At 35.5% G+C, this 27,038-nt stretch overlaps 1 protein-coding gene across 2 annotated transcripts in view; it reads left to right on the forward strand.

The window, feature by feature from the left end:
• The first annotated feature begins 15,915 nt into the window (after nucleotides 1–15,915).
• LOC128202729 (calcium-dependent protein kinase C-like) overlaps nucleotides 15,916–27,038 on the forward strand; it is a 123,234-nt gene continuing 112,111 nt past the window's right edge. For both annotated transcript variants that reach the window (XM_052903818.1, XM_052903809.1), the window contains exons 1-2: nucleotides 15,916–16,091; nucleotides 16,233–16,264. In XM_052903818.1, coding sequence (XP_052759778.1) covers nucleotides 15,952–16,091; nucleotides 16,233–16,264 — 172 coding nt within the window. In that variant the 5' untranslated portion in view covers nucleotides 15,916–15,951. The remainder of the gene's footprint in view (nucleotides 16,092–16,232; nucleotides 16,265–27,038) is intronic.

The raw sequence follows: 27,038 nt of genomic DNA on the forward strand, positions 1-27,038 counted from the left end.
TTCCGTCCATCCGTCACCATGGTTTCTGATCAACAACATGCACACACTTGGTAGGCAGGTTTGTCATGGCCACCAAATAAACCCTATCGATTTTGAGGTCATTGTGTCAAAGGTCATGGCAATGCTGACCTTAAGGTGAAGATTTGTTTCCGATCATTAACTGAAGAAAAATCGGACCCAGGGACCTCAAAAGCAGGTTGGTCATGATCAATAGATGAACTCTACTGCATTTGGGGTCAATGGGTCAAAGGACAAGGTTGTAGTGACCTGCAGCTGAAAATTCCTTTTCCCATAAATAAATGAAGAACGCTAGGCCTAGTGCCCTCAAACTTAGTAAGCAGGTTGGTCATGACCAGCAAATGTACCTTAACGATTCTGAGGTCAGTGTATCAAAGGCCAAGGTCGTGATGACCTTGAGTTTTGAAATCCGTTTCCGAGCATTAAATGATGAAAACTCAGGCCTACAGATTTTTAGTTTTTAGGCTGGTTGGTCATAACGATTAGATGAACCATACTGATTTTGAGGTCAGGGTGTCATAGGTTAAGGTCGTTATGACCTTCAGCTGAGAAACGGTTTCAAATTCATAACGGCACAACGCTGGAGCTCAGGGATCTCAAAGTTGGGGGACATAGCCCCTATTGATATTGCAGTCAGTGGGTCCAAGGTTAAGGTCAAAAACTGATGAACACTGGTGGCATATGAACACCATTCTTGGTTAGCAGTATTAACAATACCATCTGATGACCCCTATTGATTTTGAGTTCGGTAGGTAAAAAGTGAGTCGTGATCCTTTAATAAACAAATTTAACATGTTCGTTGCTCGTACATATGGAATCATTTGGCAATTTCTTTGAATCTTGCCCGTTAATGTTTGTTTAATTATTTGTTCTTAACCCATTTTTAAAATTACATGCATATGCTTTGCCGAAGTAAAGATGGAAAGTTATAAAATTGTCTTAAATTTTCTCTGATGTCTTTGTTATCAAAAACAGAACATCAAAAAGAGTAATAACGCAAAAGAAAATAGTTTGCCGTGACTAATTGTTAATCGCTTGCCGAATCATTTAATAATACTATAATCACGCTCGTTCAACATTTATAATTTGTCGTGTGCTGGAAACTCGGTATATCATGTATACTGTGGGAAATGTGTAATTAATTTGTGTTGCTTATGCCATTCATTTGTTTATACATAACAGGCAGTCTAATAGTTTTGTACATGTAATTCAACAACACCTTCACCAACAGCTAGCATCATTCCACGAAATCGAACACCATCACAGACTACACTGATATAGCACACCGACTTTGTAATGTTAATCATCTGAAGTACATTGTAATCGATTTCCTCTTGATCGAATAAAATACTTAGCGAACGCAGCAGTCGGAAACTTTTTTACATATAAAACCTGAATGCGAACACTTCCAATGGCTGACTGGAACCCATCGTGGTTGCGCTGGCTGACTGGAACTGCGCTGGCTGACTGGAACCCATCGTGGCTGTGCTGGCTGACTGGAACTGCGCTGGCTGACTGGAACCCATCGTGGTTGCGCTGGCTGACCATCTCTGGTACAGCAAGATCCAGAGAGATAGGAGTTGTATGGGTAGGATAGCTTGATTGCTCTCCTGAATCTGAATCAATAGCTGTTTGTGTTCCTTGTGGAGATTCGTGATTGAATTTCGACAAGGTGATTTATAATCATGCGGCCCCCAATTTCTCAAAACTTCTTAAACTTAAATGGCTTAAGTAGCTTATTTCAATTAGACAAAACACATACTTAAATGTGTATTTGGTAAATAAAATATGGTTTATTGTGATAACCATTACAGTATTTCCTATTTAAAGTCTAATAACTCTTATTGAATTTTATATTACGGGAATTAAAGACAAAGAAAAATAGTGAGATTAGCTTAGTCCTGTTATAAGGGACTTAAGAAGTTTCGAGAAACTGGGGCCTGCAGGACTGCATTTCAACTCCGGTCGCTAGCTCTGTCAACGTATCGCTGATGCTAGTGGTTATGCATGCTAGTGTTCCGGTGAACGTGGGTTCCAGCGCCATACCGGTCGCACGTTAATTCACATGAACGCCGCTTTACTTTAGAACACATCACCCAGGGATTGACATAGAACATAGTATTGAGATGCACAAAATTACAAAGCGCAGCCTAGTCAGGACAGAAAACCCGAGCCTATTGAAGCTGACATATTGTACAAGAAACACATGGCTGCAGGTGTTTTTTTTAATATTGTAACTATCTTTTGATATTTGTAATTCACTAAGGGAGATTAGTTGAAACCTTGCCGGGTTCGTATCCGTGAAGTTGAGGAATGTCCTGGTTGTGTAGCCAAGATAGGTCCTGTTTAGACTGAGATGACTTTGAATTACTTTGAATGTTTTGGTTGGGCGTTATCACCACCCAAACAGTTATAATACTGTAGCAATTTAGTGCTATTTTTAACAACATTATATGTATAAATATGTTCTTAAATTTGTAACCTAGATCCAAAGAATTATTATCTGTGTAAAGGCGCGTTATAATACTGATTTCACCACCACGGCAGGAACCACATTGAGGCGCTGGTCCGTTTTCGAGAAGGAATTGAGCTCTTTGAATGGAACAGCCCTATTTCCCGCCCCAAGTCCATACACCTTTCAAAATGTAAAATAGGGCTTTCATTGCAGAGCAGTTGTAGACAACTTACTCTTCAGGTATGTTCTAATTAAAATCTTGGTTTATTTTAATTTTCTACAAATGTAGCATCTGTTGGGAACACGTTTCTTTCAAGATTAAAGTCGCAGTCTATAGTTTGATGCCCAAAACTATTCTGAGTTCTTTATGTATACAAAGGCTTAAATTTAGTCTGTACACAAATCTTACGTCTTTTTTGTTTTGATCAATGACAGTCAAATAAAGTCAACATGAACTGGATTAAAAAAAATGCATCAACCTTTATTAGCCCATTAAAACAAAGACATTACGCAATTCCAATAAAAAATAAAATTGAATTCGTGTTCAGACTAAAGTATATAAAAAATGTTCTGCAGGTGTTTCAGTGAAATTTGCACCAGTGTGTTTTTTTTCTGTAGAGATCAAGAGATAATTCCTAGCGATGAGGAGCCAAATGCTGGTCTGACAGTGTGGGGCCGATATGCAATAATGGCAAATGGGAAAAACCTGCAGTCAGGAATGCGCTCAAGTCACCAAAAGAAAGGAGTGAAATTAAACTTGAATAACTTGAATGATGTAATAACATCTATTGCGTGTGAAATTTATTCAATGTGCAGTGTGCTTTTTCTCCTGATTATATCAATTAATATTTGTAGGAGGGAGCATCACACTGTAAAGGTTTCATGCTTATTTTCAGATCAATACCCATATACATGCCAAAATGAGCATGTGGAAATATCCATATAAGCTGACATATTGTTTCAGGTATTCAACATAATTCACAAAACATATTTAAGCATTTATTCAATTTTAAATATCATGTATTTTTATGTCCTCACAAATTGGGTTGGATCAAAGATTTGCCCTTGTCTGGCCGTGCGTGTAAGTGGCTCCGTTCGAACCTGTGTCGCTTAAAACCCCAAAACTATTTCTCCATTGAAGAAAATTTGGTGGAATGTTATTTAGGTGATGAAGTTTTGCGACTGGAGTTTTGTTTCCCACTGCAAATAGTAAAACACGAGTTATGTCCATAATATAGCAATAAGTGACATTTCTAATTGTGTCGATTAAAAACTCCAAAACTCAGCTACCTAGTGTTATATGATTACTTATGGGAATGCCAAGAGGGTGACGGGATTATGCACCTTGGGTTTGTTTGCCGATGCACTTTGTAAAACTAGAGTTATAGCCCTTTGTAAAACTATGCATCTCTGGACTTGTGTCGCTAAAACACTGTACTTCATAGAGTGTTAATGGGGTGTCAGTGTTTTGTACTAGGGGCTTCGTTACCTACTGCACTAAATAAAACAAGTGTTATGGCCCTTGAATAACCAATATTTGTCAGTTCTGTATTGGTTTCGGTCATAAAAGCTTGGGGGAATGTTGCTCGTGTGAGGAAGCTGTGACTCTGGGTTTTCGTTTCCCGATACACTCTGTTTAACCAGAGCGATGGTCCTTGAATAAGCAAACTTCAGGAATTTCAGGACTTCTGTCGCTCAAAATTCCAAAACGAATTTATGATTAGAGACGTGGAGTCGTAGGGGAATGTTAATGGGGGTATTGAAGTTGTGCATCAAGTTTGGTTGCCGCTGCACATAAAATATTCAGTATCATAGCCCTTGAATAACTAAAAATTGCCATTTTTGGACTTGTTGCACTTGGGTCGGTCGGTCATGATATTTTTCAGGACTTCTCTTAACCTTTTTTTGACCCTCAGAATGATAAAAAATGCATATATCTCAAGTATAAAATGCAACAAAACTTAAAGTATACGAGTATAGTCTAAATTTAGCATGCGCAACGTTATTACGAAACTTGCATTTCACGTGACTTTCTGAATATCTAAAATTCTATGTTGCTTTATTTACTAATAATTTTCATTTTTAACTAAGAGGTTTTTGGTTTATATAGTACTCCCGGAAATGCGTCTGAAAACAGTTATTTTTTATATTTTTTTACTCTATGATATCGAAATTGCAGAAAAAATAGAAGTCAAGAAAAAAAGACTACACGACATCTGACACACAAGACCATGCATCTAATCGATATATTGACATATTGACCATACATTGATAACATTGCATGATTTTGCCAATCAACAAGTCACGAAACAACAAAGTTATTTGACGCTTTAATACTCTTTTTTTTCAAAAACGATATTAGAGCAAATAACAACATTTGCTGAAGGGTTCCAGCTTTTAATATCTTAGTTTTAACATTCCGATTTGCCTCACTTTATTTCGTCATACACAAAAAAATGCATTTGACAAAAAAATGAGCGAGAACCTTACTGCGATTTTTTTAAATTAACAACACTGATGCTCCACCAACTTATCTGTCTAATTAGCATATATAGTAAGTCAGTGGACCAGTTTAGGATTTCGTTGGTATTTCCCATACATTTCTATTTAATAAAACACCGCTTTTCGTTGGTATTTCCCATACATTTCTATTTAATAAAACACCGTTTTTATCGGACATTATATGAGACCCTATCATAGATATATTCTCACTTTTATTTTTTCTCTTATTATTCAATGCTTAGTAACACTGGGCCTTTATAGAGATTCAAACTCAGGAAACTGGAATTAAGGATCTTATAGGCCCTTGTATACTTGATTTAATAGGGACAATATACTTGTGTTTATCCCATTTCATCTACTTTTAAGTGATTTCATCAAATGAATTTACTAGATTTATCGTTATTCATTTGGAAGAACTTTAGTTTTTGCTTACTTCAGTTATCTAACCGACATTCTTCCAGTGCTTTCAGCGCTTTGATTTTACCTAGCGACCTGCCCTACGCTGGAACACTATTTCTAATTGCTTAGTCGGGCAGTCCATGTATTAAACATTACAAGAAAGACCATTGATGCAAAGCATCAAAGGGCGCCGTTTAATAGTTTCTGCATTTGTTATATGTTGAAAAACAAGGCACAGTCAAAGCCAACAAGCATATTATGGTGCATTGAACCGCATCCATGAAAGTCTCAAAATATTTGTAGTATTCTGCTTAACAACATAGGCTAAAGCATTTAAATTGAAGAGTTTCAAGTTGAAGATTTCATTATATATAGGGGTGTGATACATTAATGAACATGACAGAATTAGTGTGCTTGTGCACTGTACTTTTTGGCATTGCCACCTATCCATATACCAAGTTTTATTTCAATACCATAAGTAGTTTTAAAGAAATGCTCTGGGCAAGAAAAAGCGGCAAAGGGCAATAATTCTGTAATTAGCTGAAATACAGCTATAGTTATAGTGCACTGCACTTCCTCTCGTAGTGCTTTACCATTAAATGATGTTTTAATAAAAAAAATCCAAACAGTAGTTTTCTAGTGATGCTCCGGACAGGAAAAGGTACAAAGGGAATAACTCTGCAATTCGCTGAAACAGAGTTATCGTTCTTGTACACTGCAGTTCTAATCATTAAGGGGGGAGGGGCACGTCACCATGTTGGAATGACAACTTGAAGGGAGGAATAAATTTCCTCATTATATGGGGGATTCATCATGAAGGGGTGATATGAAATAACAATTTAACAATTTTTGTAGTACTTGAATAAACATTATCACTTCGTCTGAAAGTTGCAAACATAAATGGAACATAATTATTGAACTGTTATATAAAAAGTGAACACTGTTGACTAGATGAAATGCATTTAAAACATAGCATGCCTGGTTTATAGCTGTTTAATAATACTAAAATGTATAAAATTGAACAAATTGCATAAAAAAATAAGGTCAATGGAATTATAATGTTAACTTCTTCATTTACATGGAAAAGAAGAGTTGAAAATGGATGTTTCTAGTTGATAATGATATTAACACAAAAACAGCATGTGTCTTATTGGACGATGGCACATTTTTTCAAATATGATAAAAAGAATGCATACAAACTGAATATGTATCAGACTATGTATGAAAGAAATAATACTGTTTCTATTTTTCACATAGGTTTTGAAATACAACTATGCACATAAGCATAAATAGGCCAGATATGCACAGACAATGTGTGAAAGTGATACTGAACACTTAAAATAATTTCTTTGTGCATTAAATGAATATATACCAGAAAAAATGAAGTCCAAAATGTATAATAACACGAAGAACACCCGGCCCTTTATGAATATCTTCATAACAAATCAGAGTACATGTAAACAATAATCATTCATATAATTAGTATCAAATGTGTCTAGTTTTTGTGTGTCTGTTCATTATCTTTAAATGAGCATCTTTAAAGTGAAACTCTTATTTGAAATCAATACATACAATTGTATAACACACATCAAATTGACTGATAAACCAATAACTACTTACTAAATAATGCATTTACTGAAAATATTGTTTACTGATAACAAGCTTGTAACCCTGTTTATAATAGCAGAAAGCATGCCAAATATTAAATATTTGGTGATTGCTAAAAGATTTACTGTGGTTTACTATAGTATCACAAGGCAGAAATACCATGTTTTATGTTCATTCTAATTTATCACATGACTTACTCGACCAATAATTTTGTGCGCACTGTGTAGTGTTCTAAAAATAAAACAACTCGGGGACAATCGTAATGAAATTTTACTTATGTCACCTTTAACACATTAACAAATAAAGTTAGGTGAACATTTAATTCTGATATCGATTAAATAAAAGAAAACAGCTTACCTCATGGTTTATCAATGCAGTAAACATAACAAAAGAAAATAAAACATAATTATTCCCATTCACATAATTACCGGTCCACACATTTTACATTTCCGGCACATAATTACAGGTAACCAATCGGAAAACGAAAAAGAATCGGGAACAGTTATTAAACTTATTTGTCGTTCTTCCGGAATAATGTTTTGAAGATAAATTGAAGACAATCTATTCAACCATAAATAGCGTTTTTAACACCCATGCAATCGCCATCCATTTGCATTTTTAATCATAATAAAATAACAATTAAACCTGACTGTCAATCAAATTAAAAACCGCTCCTACCACTAACTAAAATAAATTCCCATTCCATAATAGGCGCGCACTTCAGTGCGGCGCCAATAAGAATACACCAAGCGTACGGACAGACGTATGTGTCGTAAGCATTTGTTTCACGACGAAATCTTCTTAAAGGGCATGGTGGATTTTACATTCTCCCACCTCAGATAAGTAGATCCCATAATTTAACAATGCTAGAAATTCTTATCTTGCCCACGGGCGAAGATAAAATGCCCGTATGGAACTCCTTTTTTTATGGTCGCCTCATAGTAATTACCTCCCTTGTTGAAAACTGTCGTCTGTAGCATCATGGAAACCATGTCTTGTGACAATATTTAGAACGCTTATTAATTATTTCTCGCTTCAAATGTTACCATAGAACAGTTTTCACGCACCTTTCAAGAAATAATGCTTCACTCTCCTTAGAACTATTTGGCTATTAACATAATGTGTTTCACTGTGCGCATATCCATGACAACTACGAATAATCGCATATCCATACGTAATTATTTTCACTAAGCACAAAAGAGTTCCAGCAAAAAAATACATTTTTACTTAATTTTGTTTAACTGAGGTGGGAGAAAAAGCATCAAACCTCGTTTCCGCAAAACACCCTACGCTCGGGTCGGAAGGAACCTATCTTACACTCTCGGCCATGGAAGATACTAATATTCTTGGAGATGTTGTTGATATGATTTGTCCATGAGAGGTCTATGGACATGAATATACAAAGGTCCTTCCCGGGCAAGGAGTTTTGCCACGAATAATATGTAAAGTTCTTAAAATTGGGGCGGCCTACAGACTTTAGAGTATAGAAATATGCGACGGGGCTCTTTTAGGTATTGTGCAGGTATCTAGTCTTTTGTATTCACATAAACCTATTATAATAGAAACTGTTTCAATTGCGTAGCTTAAATTATTAATACAACATGCAGCGTAATACAAAGATAACTATTTTACATTTGTATATCCATATTATTAAATCATTTACATTTTGATTCTCCACATGCATTGTATAATTAAGAATTTTGCTTTTGCTCGAGGTTCAAACACCGACCATCATAAACAAATAAACCAAACACTATGAGCAATTTCATTTATACTTTTTTGATAGTTGAGTTATTTTCCTAACTTACGATAATCGGTGTCTTTATACCTTGACCATGCCATTTACTATGTATGTATACATTTTTTCCATTGTTGTGTATATATAGAAACATTCATTCAGGTTTCATTTAATTAACTTTACACAAGCAATACGCTTGCGCGGTGAAAGCAATGTCCGTATATCTTCGTATATATAGGTTTATCAGTTATAGTTATAAAACTACATAATCATGCCAAGAAATCCTATCCGATTTTCGATTAAGAAGGAAACCCCTGTATGCCAGCAAATGCCTGGACTTTAGCAGCATATGCATTATGTTCCATTCAGTGGTTTTGTGCTAAGGGTTAAAGGACTGACTTGGTTCTCTATGTAATTTTTATCAGTTATCTGCTGTAACAGCTAATTCATTTCATTTAATGGCCATTACGACCAGCATGAAATTCAGGGGAGCAATGATTTTGGCCATTTTTCGGAAAAATCTTTCTATAGTGCATGTTTCTTAGGTTTAACGCTTCATCTCATTTTGTTTATTACGACACTTATCAAAAATTTCAATAATAGTTTATTATTAAGTATTGACATGATTTTCTTAACTATAAAACGTATAATTATTATTTAACTAAGCTAAGCATTACATCTTTGATATTGTTTATGAACAATCTCCTTGATAACAATATTTAACTATCTAAACCACACTCTTGAATTATGTTTAAAGATTAAAAACATCATGTACAAATGTACTTACTATATTTCTTAGTTCCCCAACAGCTAAATATTTTCCTCACGCGGGCCAAATCCTAATAGCCTCTTACAGAACAATACCGTAATCAAGTCGTTTAATTTAACAACTTGATTATGGTATTGTTCTATAAGAGGCTATTAGGATTTGGCCGGCGTGAGGATGTATTTTGACTCAAATAGAATCACGAACCCCAGTCAAATTTATCGACTACCGGCTCAAAATGTTAAGACTCTTGTATATTTAATAAAATGATACCGGTGAGTCGTTTATTTGTGGAGGTCGAAAATCTGCTTAAAGGGGCTGTACTCCGTATTATAAAATAGCGGGAAAAAAGAAAATTGTCGAAAACTGACATAAACTTGGCATCGATGTGTACAATGCATTGAAACTTACTAACTGAAGTACCACATAGTTTACAATTTATTTAAGTTTAGCAGTTATTTCGTACTTTTCCGTTAAAAAGATTACTGGGTATGTCTACCAGGTAGAATTCATTCCTTATGCGTGATTGGACTGTCGGTGTTATCACGTGATATTACCGAGACCTGTACGTGTATAGCTTAATTATGTAATTAATAGAGTAAGCCGTCGTAGCTCAGTGGATACGACGCTGAACTACAATTTTGGCGACACAGGTTCGAACCGGGTCTCCGACACATTTTTTTTTACATTTTGGTACTTCATTACAATTATGATATCAAAGCGTAACACATGCCATTGGATAATTGTCCTGAGATTAACTGAAAATGTTACAGAAAAAAACGGTGCGAATCTGGTGTACAGTCCCTTTAAGGGTTCATTGTACTTTGCGCTCATTATAAACTGATAAATGAAGGGTCTTCGCATTGATACAGAAAGCTTAGTTCCTTCATTCACAGCAACATATAGTTGATTAACGTGAGATTAGCAGCATCAGTAGTAGGTATATGATAGTTAGTAGAAGGAATAGTGGTAGCGGTTGTTGTAGAAGTGGTAACATCAACAACAACAATTCAGCAGGAGCGGCAGTTGTTTTAGGGGTATCATCATCATCATCATCATCATCATCGATGGTGGTGGTGGTTGTGGTGGTGGTGACGGTGGTGTTGTGGCGGTGGTTTTGACAGTGGCAATAGCAGAAGCAGTAGTGGTAGTATCAACAGCAATAGCTGCAGCATTACCACCTGTATTACTAAGACTTAAGAGCACACGTATTAAATGACCAACATAGTCGGTTCTGTTCGGTGGGGTTAAATACCTATTTACAGTAACGATCGTTAGGAGTCATGTTATTATTTGGGGTGTGGGGGTGTGCCAATATTTTACAGAAAAGGAGTCACTCAAGGACCGCGAACATTGTCGTGATTTTATGTGGGTCAAAATATGTTCTTTCACCGGTCACGGTATGAAGACAATGCCAGATGAACATAAAACTAAGCAATTTTTTAGATTAAAACATTGCAAAAACAAATCGCAATCAGTTATACGAAAATGCATTTTAAACGCCTCAGAATGTGTTCATGATGATATGAACAAAATTGAAGTAAATTTAACATTCGGAGATTCAGTTTCGCCAATGTGATGTATTTTTCAAGCTTCGTTTGTATTTTCCATTTTCCATGGTGTATACGTATACTTACGAACTCATTATGTTTTACAGTGAAAAAAAAACAACAACAAAGCTTTAAAAATGAATAATAAGAGTGTGTGTTTTTGTTAAAATATGCGAACCCAATAAATCTGACATTTTAAAATCAATATCCACACGCTTAGTAAAGCATACCCTTAAATATAAGTCGACCTATGAGATGGCCAGATTCATATATAATGTAATATAGGTTACATTTTCATTCCAAATAAAACGGTTGGTTAAGCATACCATTTTCATTAACTTCTGTCATATGTCTAAAAAAATAATGTTACTCATTAAACACAACATAGTTTTGTTTAAGAATAAGTAAATAATAAGTTTTACTAAATTAAGTACTCAGTAATTATGTCTAACACTTGATACTTCTTCAAGTCCTTCTGGGCAAAATTAAATACATTCTTCCAAATCTTGAACCGAACTTCAGCAACTCCCTAGATATGATAACATGATAAAACACATGGTCAGATTCTCGGTCAATTAGGGGTTAATGTGTAGCTGAAATTGACTCTCGTGTAAAAATGAAAAGTGGAAAAATTGGCTGGTATTTCTTGGCATGTGTATTTGTCACACAGTTTGTTTTCATTTATAAAAGTGTCTTTCAGTGCAGATGCCAAAAGGTGGTTGAACTATTTTCAGCACACATTTAGGTGGTTAAACCAAAATAAAATTACCATGAAGGCTCTTGTACAGCAAAGGAATTGTCAGGAATTTTAAATACCATATTTAAATAATGTTAAAGCAGAAACCATTGCAAAAATATGTGTTTTTGAAACATAAACGTCCTAAAAAGTATCAAAATCTCGCTTCCCACATTTGTAAACAACAGACTGGCCGAAGGTTTTCCTTCAATAACTTTTTTATTCCCTAACCTAAATGCATGAAATAAACAGCCGAGTGAGGCATGGTAATTGTAGAGCCGAATGCGCGTCATAATGTTTTTTTTAAATATATACTTTATACCACTTACCAGGCGAAAACAGGTTCCAAAAATCCTATTTCGTCATGGTTTCGCCGCCATCTTGCATATCAAGCTCCAAAACCTCACTTAAGCCCTTGCAGATTCAGAATACGTGTACCCCCCTGGTAAGGCTACACATTTAATACCGAAGACCATTACAAGAATATGTAGGAGAAACTAGCATTTGGCATGGGCATGAAACATACAGTCTTTCTTTGTCAACTATTCTATTAAAGGCTGACTCTAGGGAATGTTATGTTTCGTACTGATATGGATGAGTCCACACTTTTCCGGATGAAACGACACCTGCAAGTCACGTGCTCCAATCTCGAAGGATTTTGATTGTCTTCTGTCGCAGTCTGACATCCTTATCACTCCGAATGGTCCGGTCAAGTACAATATGACGTCAGCAAACAGGCGGACAGTTGACTTGACCTTGGTCGGCATATCATGTGTCGTTGTCAATATCCTTAAATTGAGTTTCAAAACGTCGACGTTGGCGGAATCCATGTTTGCAGTCTGTAAGGATGCTCAAACGATCAAAGTCTGAAATGAAATTGCTAAAGACGATGTGTTTGAGAACTCTGCAGGAGATTGGAGTTAATATCGGGCGGTAGTCGGATGGTCTTCTTGGAGAGACAAGAGCACATTTGGTTGGGATTCGTCCTTGATTGGGAGGTAGTTGTGAGAGCTTCGTAAGACCTTGAGAAAGTTATTCAGCGGCCAGTTTCAGAAGACATATGGTGCATCCTTGTCGGGGCCTCATGCTTTGTGGGGCTTGACCTGACAAAGCCTTTGTTCTCTTAGGCCTGTGATGATGACAGTGATCATGTGCGCATGCATGTTTTACCTCTTTATTTTATTTTATTTTCAAATCGATTACCGGGCTTCTTTTTTATAATGTGTTTTAATTTATTGGGCATCAAAATTTACAACTACTATTTGTGACGGGATTGCAAAGCAACCAATCAACTGAATGAAGAAGAAATAATTACAATATCTCAGTATTCAATAGTCATAATATGGCTTGGACCTCTACTTTTTGTGTGGAAGGTCCTGTGTTTAATCGCAAGCGCGTCCTATAAAGGGCGTTTGGGACTCAGAAATTGAGGGCAGCCTAAAATATGGAAAATGGGTTGCCGTAGCCGCTTTAACGGGCGCGTGAGAGTTGTCGTCCGTGTACGGGCCTTACACCGGCCACGTCAAAGAACCAAGTGATCTTGTCGAAAAAGGCTAGGGTCCGCTTGTATTTCATTTTAATTTTAAAAACTGTGACTATAAATTGCAGTCACTTTTAACTGTTGTCACTTATGGCATTGACGCTCCCTTTAAGTTGTGATGGCATGCGAGTCCTGTCATAAAGAAACCAATGAACGCTGGGCAGACCTTTCATAACAGACTCTAAAAATGAAACCATAAAATACATGACTGGTTCCCTTTCACAATTTAAAAGAAAAGGCCCTCCTCATATCCCCTAAAAGTCACAGATACTTGAAAGTATTATGCAGATCTCAACAGCTGCCCCTGGCTTACTTGAAATAGTTGCCCGTGGCTTCAGTTGGGTAAAACAGTCTTGACCCTGAAAAAAACAAAAAAAAACAACATTTTATGGGCTGCTTATCACGCCATGGGACAATATTTATCATGATGTGTCGACGGTATTTCAACATATTATAAAAGCTAAAAATCCACTAGGGTTATATTATATGCAAGTTTTTTTTTACAATCAGATTTGATATTTCATTCAGGACGTTTTATATTCAGCACAGGATATGGGCAAACCTACGTGGAACTACACACCGTAAATTTGATATTGTTTGCATAAACCTCTGAAAAGGAAAAAAAAACCCACGCCGTTTACGTCCATTTTCTACTTACTCAAGTTACTGACACCACACCGAAAGACGCGTCAACTGGAGCATTTTCAATGCATAATAAAATGTTATGGTTCCATTACTTCCCCGCAAAGTATTCAAAACACATTCTATAGTGTTTCTTGTGGGTAAACAAAAAGTAACGTATAAACATCCAATACATATACTACGTTAGTCGTAATTGATAATTTTAATAGCCGATTAAAAGGCTGTCAGTGTCAGAAACATGTAGAATTTCTCGCATACGGTTTAATAACCAGTTTCAAGCATGAAAATTCACTAATTTTGTAAACTATGTCTGTTTACAATAACTGATAGTATTTTATTGTAAAAACGTACTAAAAAGATATGAAACTTCACCTTTACATGTTTGAAATAATCAAAAAAATTATATCTATAACTGAGTGTTGCGCCTTATTATGTTTTCCAAAATATATTATGGTAGCAATTTTAAATGATTTTGTAACCAGAAAAGGTGTATTGTCAAAGAACAAAAAAATGCAAATAATTCATCCCGAAAATACTCTACGGTATAAACAGGGCAACATGTTTAATGTCACGGAACTCGGGAACTCGTTAGCAAGAAAATCTTCCAAAAAGGGGAAAAACGGTCAAGGGACTCGTTCATGTTTTTGTAAAATTTGTAAAATGAACTGTTTGTATGACAAAATAAAGTGTGACAAATAATAAGGATACTGTCGGCTGCCGGAACCCTTCAACATGCTCAAATATTGTCATTGAAGTAGCGTAAGAAACGCGTATCAACAAAAGGCTTAAATATTAAGTTATCCATATGTTTGTGTTTGAGTCCTTGTGGTCAGTTTTCTAATTTACTTCGACTGTACCGGCAAGGGTTCGCTTACCACCAAAAACTAGATTTGTTTTATACTCTGAGCGTATTTTTTCTGCATGTTCTGTATCAAAGACTTAAAAATGGTTATAATGTTTAGTGTTTTCATATGCATAATGGAGAAAAAACCCATTTTGTGCCAAAACGTGAGCGAACCCCTTTCTTTAAACCAGTATTATCGTACTTTTCACTATCGGGTTTCACACCCGGACCGCCCCCCCCCCCCCCCCCCAATTGTTTTTTTAAAAAATAATTCAGGTCCAGGTTTACGTTTTATTGCAATATCAGAGAAAAAATGTAAAAAATACGACCAAAATGCATCAGTGACTAGAAATTGTAAAAATGATAGTGGTGAAAACCCCACACCCACATCCCTACATCACAAGCAAAATCACTGATTTCGGTTATGCGGAAGGGGCGCAAATCAAAAGGTCAAGTAGGCTAAGTCAAGTCAATATCAAGTCAATATTTATTTATTGTCGGGTACTATCATCACCAGTTTAACATAAGCTATGAATAGCTTTCTTTAAAAATACTGGATCCGATCCTGCTTTTTGTAAATGAATCATGTTATAATTATTATTATTCTCTTTAAAGGAGAAAAATATAGGTTGATGATAAAACACGTGATATGTGAAAACGGATCCATAAAAAATATTAGCGATATTTTGGCTCTATTCTACCTTATTTCAATTAGACATTTTAACACGTCGCTCTGACATTACGCAATGTCAATAAGACATAATCACATGTCGGTTTGACATAATAATATGCTAGTTTATAGAAAAACAAACAATATGTCGGTTTGACATATATAATAAATTTTCAGTTAGACATATCACATGTCGGTAGACAATATACTGCACATAACAAGCTTGTAAGTAGACATAAAACCCATGTCAGTCTGCCATAATAACATGTCAGTTTTAGACATAATCAATATTATTAATATGCGTTTCTTTTCTCTTTATTATTCTCGTATTGTTGTGTGAACATATGTTTTAATGAATAACATTTATTTCAGAATAACGATCAGTCGATCAGGCCCTGGCAACGGATTTGTAAAAACCAATACACTATATACCTTCTCATCACCGACAGTCTTCGCACGAGCTGTCAGTGTGAGCCAGGCAAAATGGCCGAAACCGAGAGGAAGGGTGTGCAAAGGCGCGGAGCTTTACGCCAGAAAAATGTGGCTGTTATTAAGGACCATAAAATGGTCGCAAGGTTTTTCAAACAACCAACATTTTGTGGACATTGCAAGGATTTTATATGGTAAGATGCGTAGATAGATAACAAAATGATAAGTCCAAAAGTTTTATGTCACTCATTTTCGCGATTTATTTACATTTGTTCATCCTGAACTTCTGAGGCTGAAGTTCATCTGTTGATATTTTTATTTTCATTTAATTTCAGGGGATTTGGCAAACAGGGATACCAATGCACAGGTATATATATGTCAGCAGTAGCACCTTTTCAGTGTTTTGATAAATATATGGGTATAAAAAGAGATTGCCAATCAGTTTAGATAGATAGATAGATTTATTTGTGCATATATATGTCATAATAGCAAACCAAATAACACATAAAGTTATATCACAGACTGTTTAACATAGAATTAGTGATGACATCTATACTAAATCACAACATCATTAAAACAATTAACTGAGACATTTTTATAACACAGGATAACCATTAAAGTTATAAAACTTGACCCCTTCACTTTAAGGGGTTTAACTTTTTTTAGACATTGTTTTAATGTGTAGATTCTAAAGAAAAACGCTTTTATCGAATGTTTAATGCAAATGATTGGTAATTATAATTTAATATCTTACAATTTATAATAAAAAAAACTGTCCACTTGCCATGGATGTTACTATGACCTTGGCCATGCACTTTTCCACATACATACATGAATCATTTGATGTTGATTTTTTGGAAGTTACATTTTATTTTTAAAAACAGTCTTCTTCCTACTTTTGTCTGCCTCTATTATTTATATTAGTTTTTACTTCCTTGTATGAAAGCTGAAAATATATTGAAAAAAATGTGATTTTCAGTACACTTTTTTTTTTTTTTTTTAATTAATACGCATATAAAATTTGTACATGCAGATATTAAAATCACAATTTGTGTGTGAACCAGGCTACTTTATTAGAGATAAATATGCTATGATTGCATATAATGTTCTTTACTTTGAAACATTATTTCACAACTCTTACTTGCACATAATTTAACTGCTATATATACTCAGCAATGAAACCAGTTGCTAAATCATTGCTGTCTTTTTATGAAATCAAATCTGAAATTCGTCCCCATTCCCATCCTTCAAAATAATATATTTTGCCTGCATTATGCTGTCACTAGAATCCAGTTCCAAGTGATTGTTTACATTTGCCTATATGTCTTAACAGTTCACTTACAGTTTTTTGTTTAAAATAAGTGTTATTTGTGTTTTCGGGCAAAACCCCCTTTTGGATAAGGACTCTAGCCCCATTCCACTAAATGACAGCCCTGACTATAACAAAAGTAATATTGAATCATTAAACTAAACTGCAAATGTTGTATATTATAATAGTTCCATCAGAATAATGAGTCTGTCATTGCAATCTGTACTCATTAGACTTTCACACTGATAAATCAAACTGGCACATCTCACAGATAGGAAACTGCTTTCAGATACCATGCAACTAATTGCTGTCAATATTCTCTAATATATATGGACCATTAATAGCAGGAACTAGAAACATCACACCTCTGACCTTAGGCATGAACAGGTTGAAATATACTCAGTTCATTGCAGCTTTATAAGAATTTACCTGGACCATAATATACAGAGGCTTTAGCAATGGCGAGCTAACGTCATTTCCATATAATTAATGATCACACATAACAGCTTGGTCCTGTAATGTTGATAGTGACACTGAAGGTGGAAAAATAATGATTTTTTTTGTAATTGAACTTATCTTTTGTTTGATTGATAAGTTGCATAAAGGGATGCAATGGATAAAGATTTGTAATCATCAAATTTCAAGCTGAAGGAGGCTAAACAAGGCTTGAATTACAAGGTCAGTCGTTATACTTGCAGTTAAAAGTTTAGCAGGATCTAGTAGGATTGCCCACTTTTAAAGTGATGATTAAAATTGACTGGTTCAATTTCCTGAGCCCCTTTTCTCGAAATTGGTGGGCAACTTCCTTAAAATAAACATGCTTGAATTTCATTATTGTTACAGGAAACATGCAGTGAATCTCCCTGCTCTATGTACAATAACATGTGTGGTAACGTTTTACTACAATGATTTAAACTACATTGCAATTTAAACGCAGGATATCCCAATGAAGTTTCAATTCTAAAGAGCCTTAAACAGGATATAATAAGTTGTATCTGATTACATGCTATCATAGCAAAAATATCATACAACAATATCCTGGTATTCTGGTGAAAAAATAACTTCAATCTTAAAATGTTCCACTCTTATAGTATGTCAACTAATCGTTAAGTGATATATCATTTATTTGAATGATTTGCTGTTGTTTTTAAAAGCATTCCAAATAATTATAAATTAGTATTGATCTTTTTTTATTCATTGAAAGAATAAAGATGAAAAAATAAACAATATCCTTTTGTTTACAAGAAGCAAAATATAAATAACGTCTGGAGTGTATATTATTAAGTAAGAAATGCTGTATTTTTATGTGATGCTAAGAAAGATAATGTATCGCTCAGCTGATAGCAGCCTGGGAGGCCAGGATGTAGGAAAGATACCTCTGTGATGCATCTGCTGTAACTGATTATGTTCTCATTAAGTAATTATTTGCATGATTATTCTGATATGTAAATGACTTCATGAAGACTTTTTAACTAGGTTTTGATCAGGCTTTGAATTTAGACACAAGTAAATAATCTTATGAACACATGTAACAGTCTTACCACATGTATTTTAAAGAGGTAATTAAACACAGCAGATTAAAGATGCCCTCTTACACCCATTTAAGATTTACCACAGTTATACTATAATACAATTGTTTTAATATACCAAAAAGGATGAATAAATGTTGAAAACAATGGTACTTATGAAGGATACTGAGTTTAAATTGAAAGGAACATGGAATTTCTACCTAATGAGACGATAGTAGACCACAGTAAATCTTTTAGTTCTCACCAATCATTTAATATTTTTGCATTTTCAGCTATTGAATACACAGTTGCAATCTTGTTATCAGTTTAATATTGATAATTTCCATAAATGCTTTATTTAGTAAGAAATCAAACTTTAATCACTCAAAATTATGTTATACATGTTTATGTATTGATTTTGAATAAGAGTGTCATTTTAAACTCTTTATAAGGGTTTTTATTTACTCATGCACATATCTATTTGAGAAATTTTGATTTAAAAGGGACTTTAATAGGGCTGGACTTAAAAAAAACTGTATAAATCTGAAGAAACTGTTTTTTTTAAGAATAAAACATAATTGATTAAGAGCTCTATTGTTGATAGCTTTTTAAATATGAGACCAAAAAAGTTCAATTTTGCCCTTAACATTTAAGGAACGCTGTTGAAAAGTGATATGTATTATGCTAAGTTTTACAAAATTCTGTTCAAATGTGTATCTGCCTGTTGAGGTTAGGTGTTTGTTCATAAAAGTAATTAAAATAACTCACTTTCAAATTTAAAAATGCCAACATCAATTCTGTGAATTCATGAATCCTTAAAATGTATACCCTTTTTGTTGTATTATAGTGAATTGAGCTAGCTTTTATACAAAAACAATTTGTTTTATTGTCACAAATCAAAATATTTCATAAAATAGGTGTAATTTCCAAAGCTGTACATAATTAATATTTTCAACCTGCCAAGTTGCTTTGTTCTGCTAAGGCCAAATAAAAAAAATACCTCTGTTTCCGGTAACATGGAAGAAAAAAATAGGGTCGGTCGGTCGGGATTTTTTTTTTAAGTTTCATGCAATTTCATCGGATCAATTATGTTATATCTAAGCGTTTCATAATTCACAACAAAAGTCAGAAAAAAACAGCTTTGTTTAATGTCTGAAGTCGTTTCCTTACCTTCGACTACCGTATTTTACCGCCTATTTTGCCCATGAAATCTGATGTTTTTAACCAGGTTTTCAACGAAAACCGGGTCATTAGAATGAGGTTGTCATTGGGCGGGCGGGCGGGCGGTCGTCAAACATTGGTTTCTGTTAAGTAACTTTAGTTAGCATTGATAGATATTGATGAAACTTGGTGTGTATGTAGCTTATGGGAAAAGCTAGCTTGGGATTGCTTTTGAGGGGGGTGGGGCTATGGTCAAGGTCACTGTTACTAAAAATAGAAAAATGGTCAAGGTCACTGTTACTTAAAATAGAAAAATGGTTTCTGCCCAATAACTTTAGTTAGCATTGACAGATATTGATGAAACTTGGTGTGTAGGTAGCTTATGTGAAGAGCTAGCTTGGGATTGCTTTTGAGTGGGGAGGGGCTAAGGTCAAGGTCACTATTACTAAAAATAGAAAAATGGTTTGGCTATAATTTCTGATTGCCCATAACAAAAACCTGGTTTCGTCGCATTGCGGCGCTTCTAGTGTTTGTATACAATACTTGTTTATAAAACTCAATCGGTTATTAGAACAAATCCAGCACTTCAATTTCTACAAATCTGTGATAATGTTCTAGCCAAACAGTCAATGAATGATCAACTAAATATGTTAATTTGTTTGAAGAAAATGGCCGATTTTCTTGTCAACTGTGAGCTCTCTTATGTCGGGATACATGTAGGTTAATAATAGAACAAGAAAACGTGGATATGGATTTATTTTACGTATCTTATTTTCGTACAATCAAAGTTTAATTCATATTTGTAGTGAATTTAAACATTTCAGTCATTGTTTTAAGATTCTCAGACGAAGATTATGGATTATTATTTTTTAGATCTATTATTTTTTTAGATCGTATGGTATTTTCTTAGCAGCCTTGACGAAATTCTTGCAATAAAATGGGATCATACGGTATTTGACTGACCGATTTAAATACAAACCATAGCCCCGCGCCTTTGATCTAGTCGCCACTTGTCCACAGACGTCACAAATTGTACCATTTTGATCTGCAGCTGACACATTCCAATAAATGTGTTGTTAACTTTAGCAGGTGTTTGGATTTCAGTTGGTGGGACTGAAATTAGGTGAAATAAATAACCATTGATAATTGTGGATACATTAATGTAATGATTAATGAAATGTGTATTGGAATCTGGCAGTAAGCCTGCATTAATTCGCAAAGCCTAATCGAAAGAAGTCTGCACGATATACGCAAAGCCTAATCGTAAGAAAAAAGTAAGTTTTGTTTTGGACAGGATAAATAACACCGCAATCTATATCCTAAATATTTTCATCATAAAGGCAGCAAAATGTGTCTTCTCTGATCAACCACGTGTTTAGACCATAAACAAGCGTTTGCCAACTGAAAGATATTTGACAGGGTTCACCTAACTCCGCCATTTTGTTTTCCTGTTGACAATTCAGACAAAGCGTCTCGGTAAAATATCAGGAATGAAAGTTTATTCTCCGGGAACAGAGACAGAGAAACAACGAAAATAACGAATATATATATAATTTTTGATTTTGTGCTTTGATGCCTAAAAAAAGATTAGCGTCGGCGAGGAAAAATTAGGGTCGGTCAGTTACCGGAAACAGAGGTATTTTATTATTTGGCCTAACATACAAATATATGTTTGCCTATTACTGTTAAGGGGTAGTCGTGCCTAAAAAAGTGGTGAAATTACTCTTGTATAATATTAATCATCTGTTGAGGATGTATAATATTTTTTCTTAGAAATAAAATAATAATTTATTATTCAATTCTATAAATGCAATCAAAACACTTTCAGTTTTGTTCTAAAAGTTGTGAAAATGTGACTTGTGTCTAATGGAACCCTTTCAGGAGGCCTTTTGCCTTTCACCCATATGTTACCCATTATATCAATGGCCGCCCACTCGCATGGTTTATAAGTTGGAGGTGTAATTTACCCCAGTTTGTGATTAAACCAACAATCAGGGACAAATTCATTTCACAGACATGTACTTGTATTTTGCAGACTGATAATATCTCTATTCATTTATTCTAATTACATCAATCAAATCAAACTGAATGAACCTGTATGTTAATTAGCCGAGTGAATAGAATTTCAAACATTGTCTTGTACTACACTTTTGTATGTGTCTTGATACAAAAACTAATTCTTCTTTTTTGCACAATTTCTTTATCCAATGAAATGTCTGATTCAGAACATATGCCAGAACCTGAATCAGATTGTTTTGTACAGTTTCAAGTCAAAGCTCATTGTCTTTGTCAGTAATAGTCTTCACTAATGGAATGTTAAAAGTTCACCTGTATGTTTCTATGTTGACCTGAATTCACTTGTTCAACATTCTTAGTTTTGTAATCTAATTGTTTTAATGATGCTGGATCTGTCCATGTTCAGTTTAAAGACATTGTGAAACTAAACTAGGCCTAAGCAAGTTCTTTACAATAACAAAGAGCAGTCTCATGAAGGCCTGATGCAGTCTCGTGACATCCTGGGGCAGTCTCATGAAGGCCTGGGGCAGTCTCATGAAGACCTGGGGCAGTCTCATGAAGGCCTGGGGCGGTCTCATGAAGGCCTGGGGCGGTCTCATGAAGGCATGGGGCGGTCTCATGAAGGCCTGGGGCGGTCTCATGAAGGCCTGGGGCAGTCTCATGAAGGCATGGGGCGGTCTCATGAAGGCCTGGGGCGGTCTCATGAAGGCCTGGGGCGGTCTCATCAAGGCATGGCGCGGTCTCATGAAGGCATGGGGCAATCTCATGAAGGCCTGGAGAAGTCTCATGAAGGCATGGGGCAGTCTCATGAAGGCCTGGGGCGGTCTCATGAAGGCATGGCGCAGTCTCATGAAGGCATGGGGCAATCTCATGAAGGCCTTGAGCAGTCTCATGAAGGCCTGGAGCAGTCTCATGAAGGCCTGGAGCAGTCTCATGAAGGCATGGGGCAATCTCATGAAGGCCTGGAGCAGTCTCATGAAGGCATGGGGCAGTCTCATGAAGGCCTGGGGCGGTCTCATGAAGGCATGGCGCAGTCTCATGAAGGCATGGGGCAATCTCATGAAGGCCTGGAGCAGTCTCATGAAGGCCTGGGGCGGTCTCATGAAGGCCTGGAGCATTCTCATGTCTGAGCTCAGGCTCATTAGGCTTCATTTCAGTGTAACTTTCTTTCTAGTGGAGTTTTCATGATGAAATTTGCTGAATTTTACTTATTTTCAAAATTTTCAAATTACTCACAGAATTACTTTTGTAAAATCATTGGAATAAAAATGTTTCTTTGTAATTTAATAAAAATGCTATTCTGAGTCTGTAAGAGACTTGGACTTGAGACTGTTCATAACCATGGCCCTTGGTACCAGTAGGTAGTGCTGTTTTTTCTATTCAGGCATGTACTGGAAGTTTAACATTTATTTAAGTTGAAATATTGATGAAATGAAAACTTCAACTGACAGTAACTTTTTCATAATGTCAGGTTCTGTTGTGTTTTTTTCTGAAGCCGTTTTCTTCAATTAAGGTGCCTACACTTCTGCTGTAACCCTTGACTTGTGCTGGCTGAAATTGGCAATAGAAAAAAGTAATGTAAAAATATATGTTTTACCAATGGGCTATGCATATACATGAGAAAGAGACCAAATGGGCTATGTGGAAGGGACTCTAGCATTCTATCTTAGGAAAAAACCCTATATACATGATACCTGAATCATTTCAGAGATATTTTCAAACGGGAAAATACGGCCCCAGCAATATATGGGGTAAAGATCTCTGATAAATGAATAGGGCCTTATTTGTCAAGGTTCTTATGCAGCAAATAATCATTAGAATACAATGTGAAGAAAGAGAGAGTTCTGAAAGTGCAATCGGAACAAGCAGGGACACTGTAAATATGGCAAAAATTTTGCTCCCCAAGCAACAGAGTGATTTATGGCGCTAATTAAGATACAGATGATTGTACAAGTGATTATGCCCGGAAAATTAGTTTTCAGACAAGATTCTCCGAGAAGCCTGGTGTCCTAGGCTAGGATTATAGTCCAATTTGGAACATCTTCTGCACCAGGCGGTTTGAAGTCATTTTCATTTCTGTAGATACATAATTGGTTGAATGGTCACCTGCCGTTAATGGCCACCTGCCTTATCGGGCCACTCCAAATTCCCCCTGTACGTTTTTACTATAAAAAGTATGTGCATTAAGCGACCAACTGTCTTAACGCAGCCACGGCCACTAATATGTGTCCCCGTGAAGCCATAAAAACATTTATTAGCGGCCACTAATCCCTTGTCACTGACAGTTCCGCAAGTAAGTTTGCCAATACACAGCTTTAATTGATACTGAAGTTGACGGAAAAGAACAACAGCCTTGGATATTTCCGTCATCCCATGATAATGCATAATTATAACATCACACGATAACCATACATGTTTACCTATCGAGAAATCATGTTTATAACACGTCGGCGATGATTCAAGCAGAATTGACACACCTAGTAAAGATATTTTAATAATTGGCGTTAATAATTAAGTTAATTGTCAAATACCGTCAAAAAACGCCGGTTATAATAATTATGAATTTACAGTTTGCCTTCTTATTTAATTGTGAGAAACGAGTTACGATGTGTATTCACTTCCGTATTAATTTTAAAAGTGCACGGCTTTATACTTCTACGAACGGATATTTACATTGCATTGTTTGTGATAAAACAAACCGGATGTGTTTGACGCTAAAAGAACCTTTCGCGTGTATTAAATTATTAGAAAACCATCATACTGCAAGAACTACGGTGGACGGACTCAAATCAATTTCTTGCTTATGCTAGCAATTCAAATCCAAACACTAAAATACAGAGGTAAATTACAGGAAACGAGGAACTCATTGAACTTGTGTATTCATGGTTTTTGACTCACAGAGTGACATGCTTGGGATGAATATGTTGGCTCAATGTAAATGCACTTTAAATTAGAGACAGAAGTGACGCAAACAAAAATGACGGAATACTTAAAAATTGAACTTAAAAATGTACATGTAGTTATGTGTGGACTCATTTTCGGTCTTTTTGTTATGCTATGTATTAATTTTTATCTATTGCATTCATTTTGTAAATTTGCAATAATGTTGCTTTTTCAACATTTATATTAAGTTTTCAACTTTCTTTAATGGCCGGAACTGATGGTACTGAATGTGAGGTGAGGTCAGGTGCTTAAGATACATAATCGGCCTATGTTTGAACAAAGCCAAAGTGTCAGAAAAGTTCAACCTGGACTAAGTGGCCACCTGTAGTAAGCAGCCACTTTTACCTTTTCCCAAAGGTGGCCACTTAATACAGGTTTGACTGTATGCCCTAATGCCTCTTGATGTCTAAAAACACAATTTCCATCCAGGTGTAAAGTTGAGAATTATGCCATAATGCCTGTTAATGTCTGAAAACACCTTTACCATCCTAGTGTCAAGTTGAGAATTATGTCATAACGCCTATTTATTACTGCTTAATCCAATGTGAATGTCTGAACACACCATTACCATCCCAGTGTCAAGTTGAGCAAAAGCAGCACATCTCTAATGAAGAGGGGGTATATTTCTTTGCTTATGTTTTCAAGGTTTTCAAGGTTATTCAGTCTGTCTGTCAGTAGAACCAAAAGCCTGTCTGAGTGATCTTGACAATGCCATGACCTCTGGTCTTCAAACTTGACTTGGAGGTTTGGGGTGATAAGTAGATGAGCCCTAGTCTCCTAATGCTTTTTCAAGACTTCGATCAAAGGTCAAGGTCACAGTGACCTTGAACACAAAAAACTTGTCCAGGGGTAACTTGATAATGTCTGCAACCATGGCCCTCAAACTTGATATGAAAGTTGTGGGTGTGACCAGTAGATAACCCCTATTGAATTTGAGGTCATCAGGTCAAAGGTCAAGGTCACAGTTACATTTAATGTCACAGTGACCTTGAATATGAAAACCTTGTTCAATTGATAACTTGAAAATGCCTAGAACTATAGTCCTCAAACTTGACATGGAGATCACCCCTATTCATTTTTGGGCGATCAGGCTTAAAGGTCAAGGTCACAATTATTTCTAGTTTTAATGTATATAAAAGTTACCATCAGCTGACCTTCAGGAGTAATTGAATTGTTTTTGCTGATTAAAAATGTTACTAGAGTGCTTTTGTTTGTTAAGAGTTGATATTCCAGTTTCCTTCAAATTTAAAGTCAGAAGAACCCTCAAAAGAGCTTCTAAAAAGCCAGTTTTTCTTTTACGGCAGTGTGCTTTTGACCCCAAAAGTGCCCAGAGAAACCATGGCTGAAATGGTTTCAGCCCTCCAGCTGCCAGGTTAATCACATCCCTGGACCTTTCAATGTATATAAAAGTTACCCTCAGCTGACCAGTCTTGGTCATTCTTCAAGACAAGTATCATTATCATATAACTAATGCTTTTTTATAACTCAAATTGTTCATTCAAATTAACATCATATGTACTTATTCCCTGCTGCCAGGACATATTTTATGTTCATCTGCTAATTATCAGTCATCATCTCAATGCGAAGAAGAACTGTACCTACCTTCCTTAAACTTTTAATGAACATTGATCGTAAACCTAAAACTGCTTAATCCAATGTGAAATGACATTTTAAATCATCTGGCATTTCAGTCCATGCATATTTTATTCAATTTTCAAAATATTCCAGACAACATGGCACTCAGGGGGGCATAATGTTTGACAAATATCTCTTGTTTAACTTTGAACATCTTGATCTTTGAGTCTTAATTTTAAACACTCCCATTTCTTAAGAATCTTACGTTCATGTTCATTTTGGCATTTACTTCTGAGTCTAAGCTTCTTCAACAAACTGCATGATTAAGGAACAGAAAAATTGCTGGAAAAAAACACCATTGATAATGTCGTCTTTCATCCCAGTTGTGTTGCAGACATATCTGAATGTCTGGTGCCAAACACCAGCTTACCATGCATGTCTTGTAAATGACAGGAATGTGTCACAGATGGCTTCCATCAATATCCAATTGGCATAAGTTGAAGGCTAGTTGTTGGTTTAATATACCTGTAAATTATATTCAGGCATAGTTCAAACTCTTATTACAGTACCTTGGTAGATTTCAGGATTGAATGTTTTAATATTGCCGTTCCTTGGTGCATGATAATATT

The sequence above is a fragment of the Mya arenaria genome, chromosome 2 (assembly GCF_026914265.1).
Source record: "Mya arenaria isolate MELC-2E11 chromosome 2, ASM2691426v1".
Classification (NCBI taxonomy): Eukaryota; Metazoa; Mollusca; class Bivalvia; order Myida; family Myidae; genus Mya; species Mya arenaria.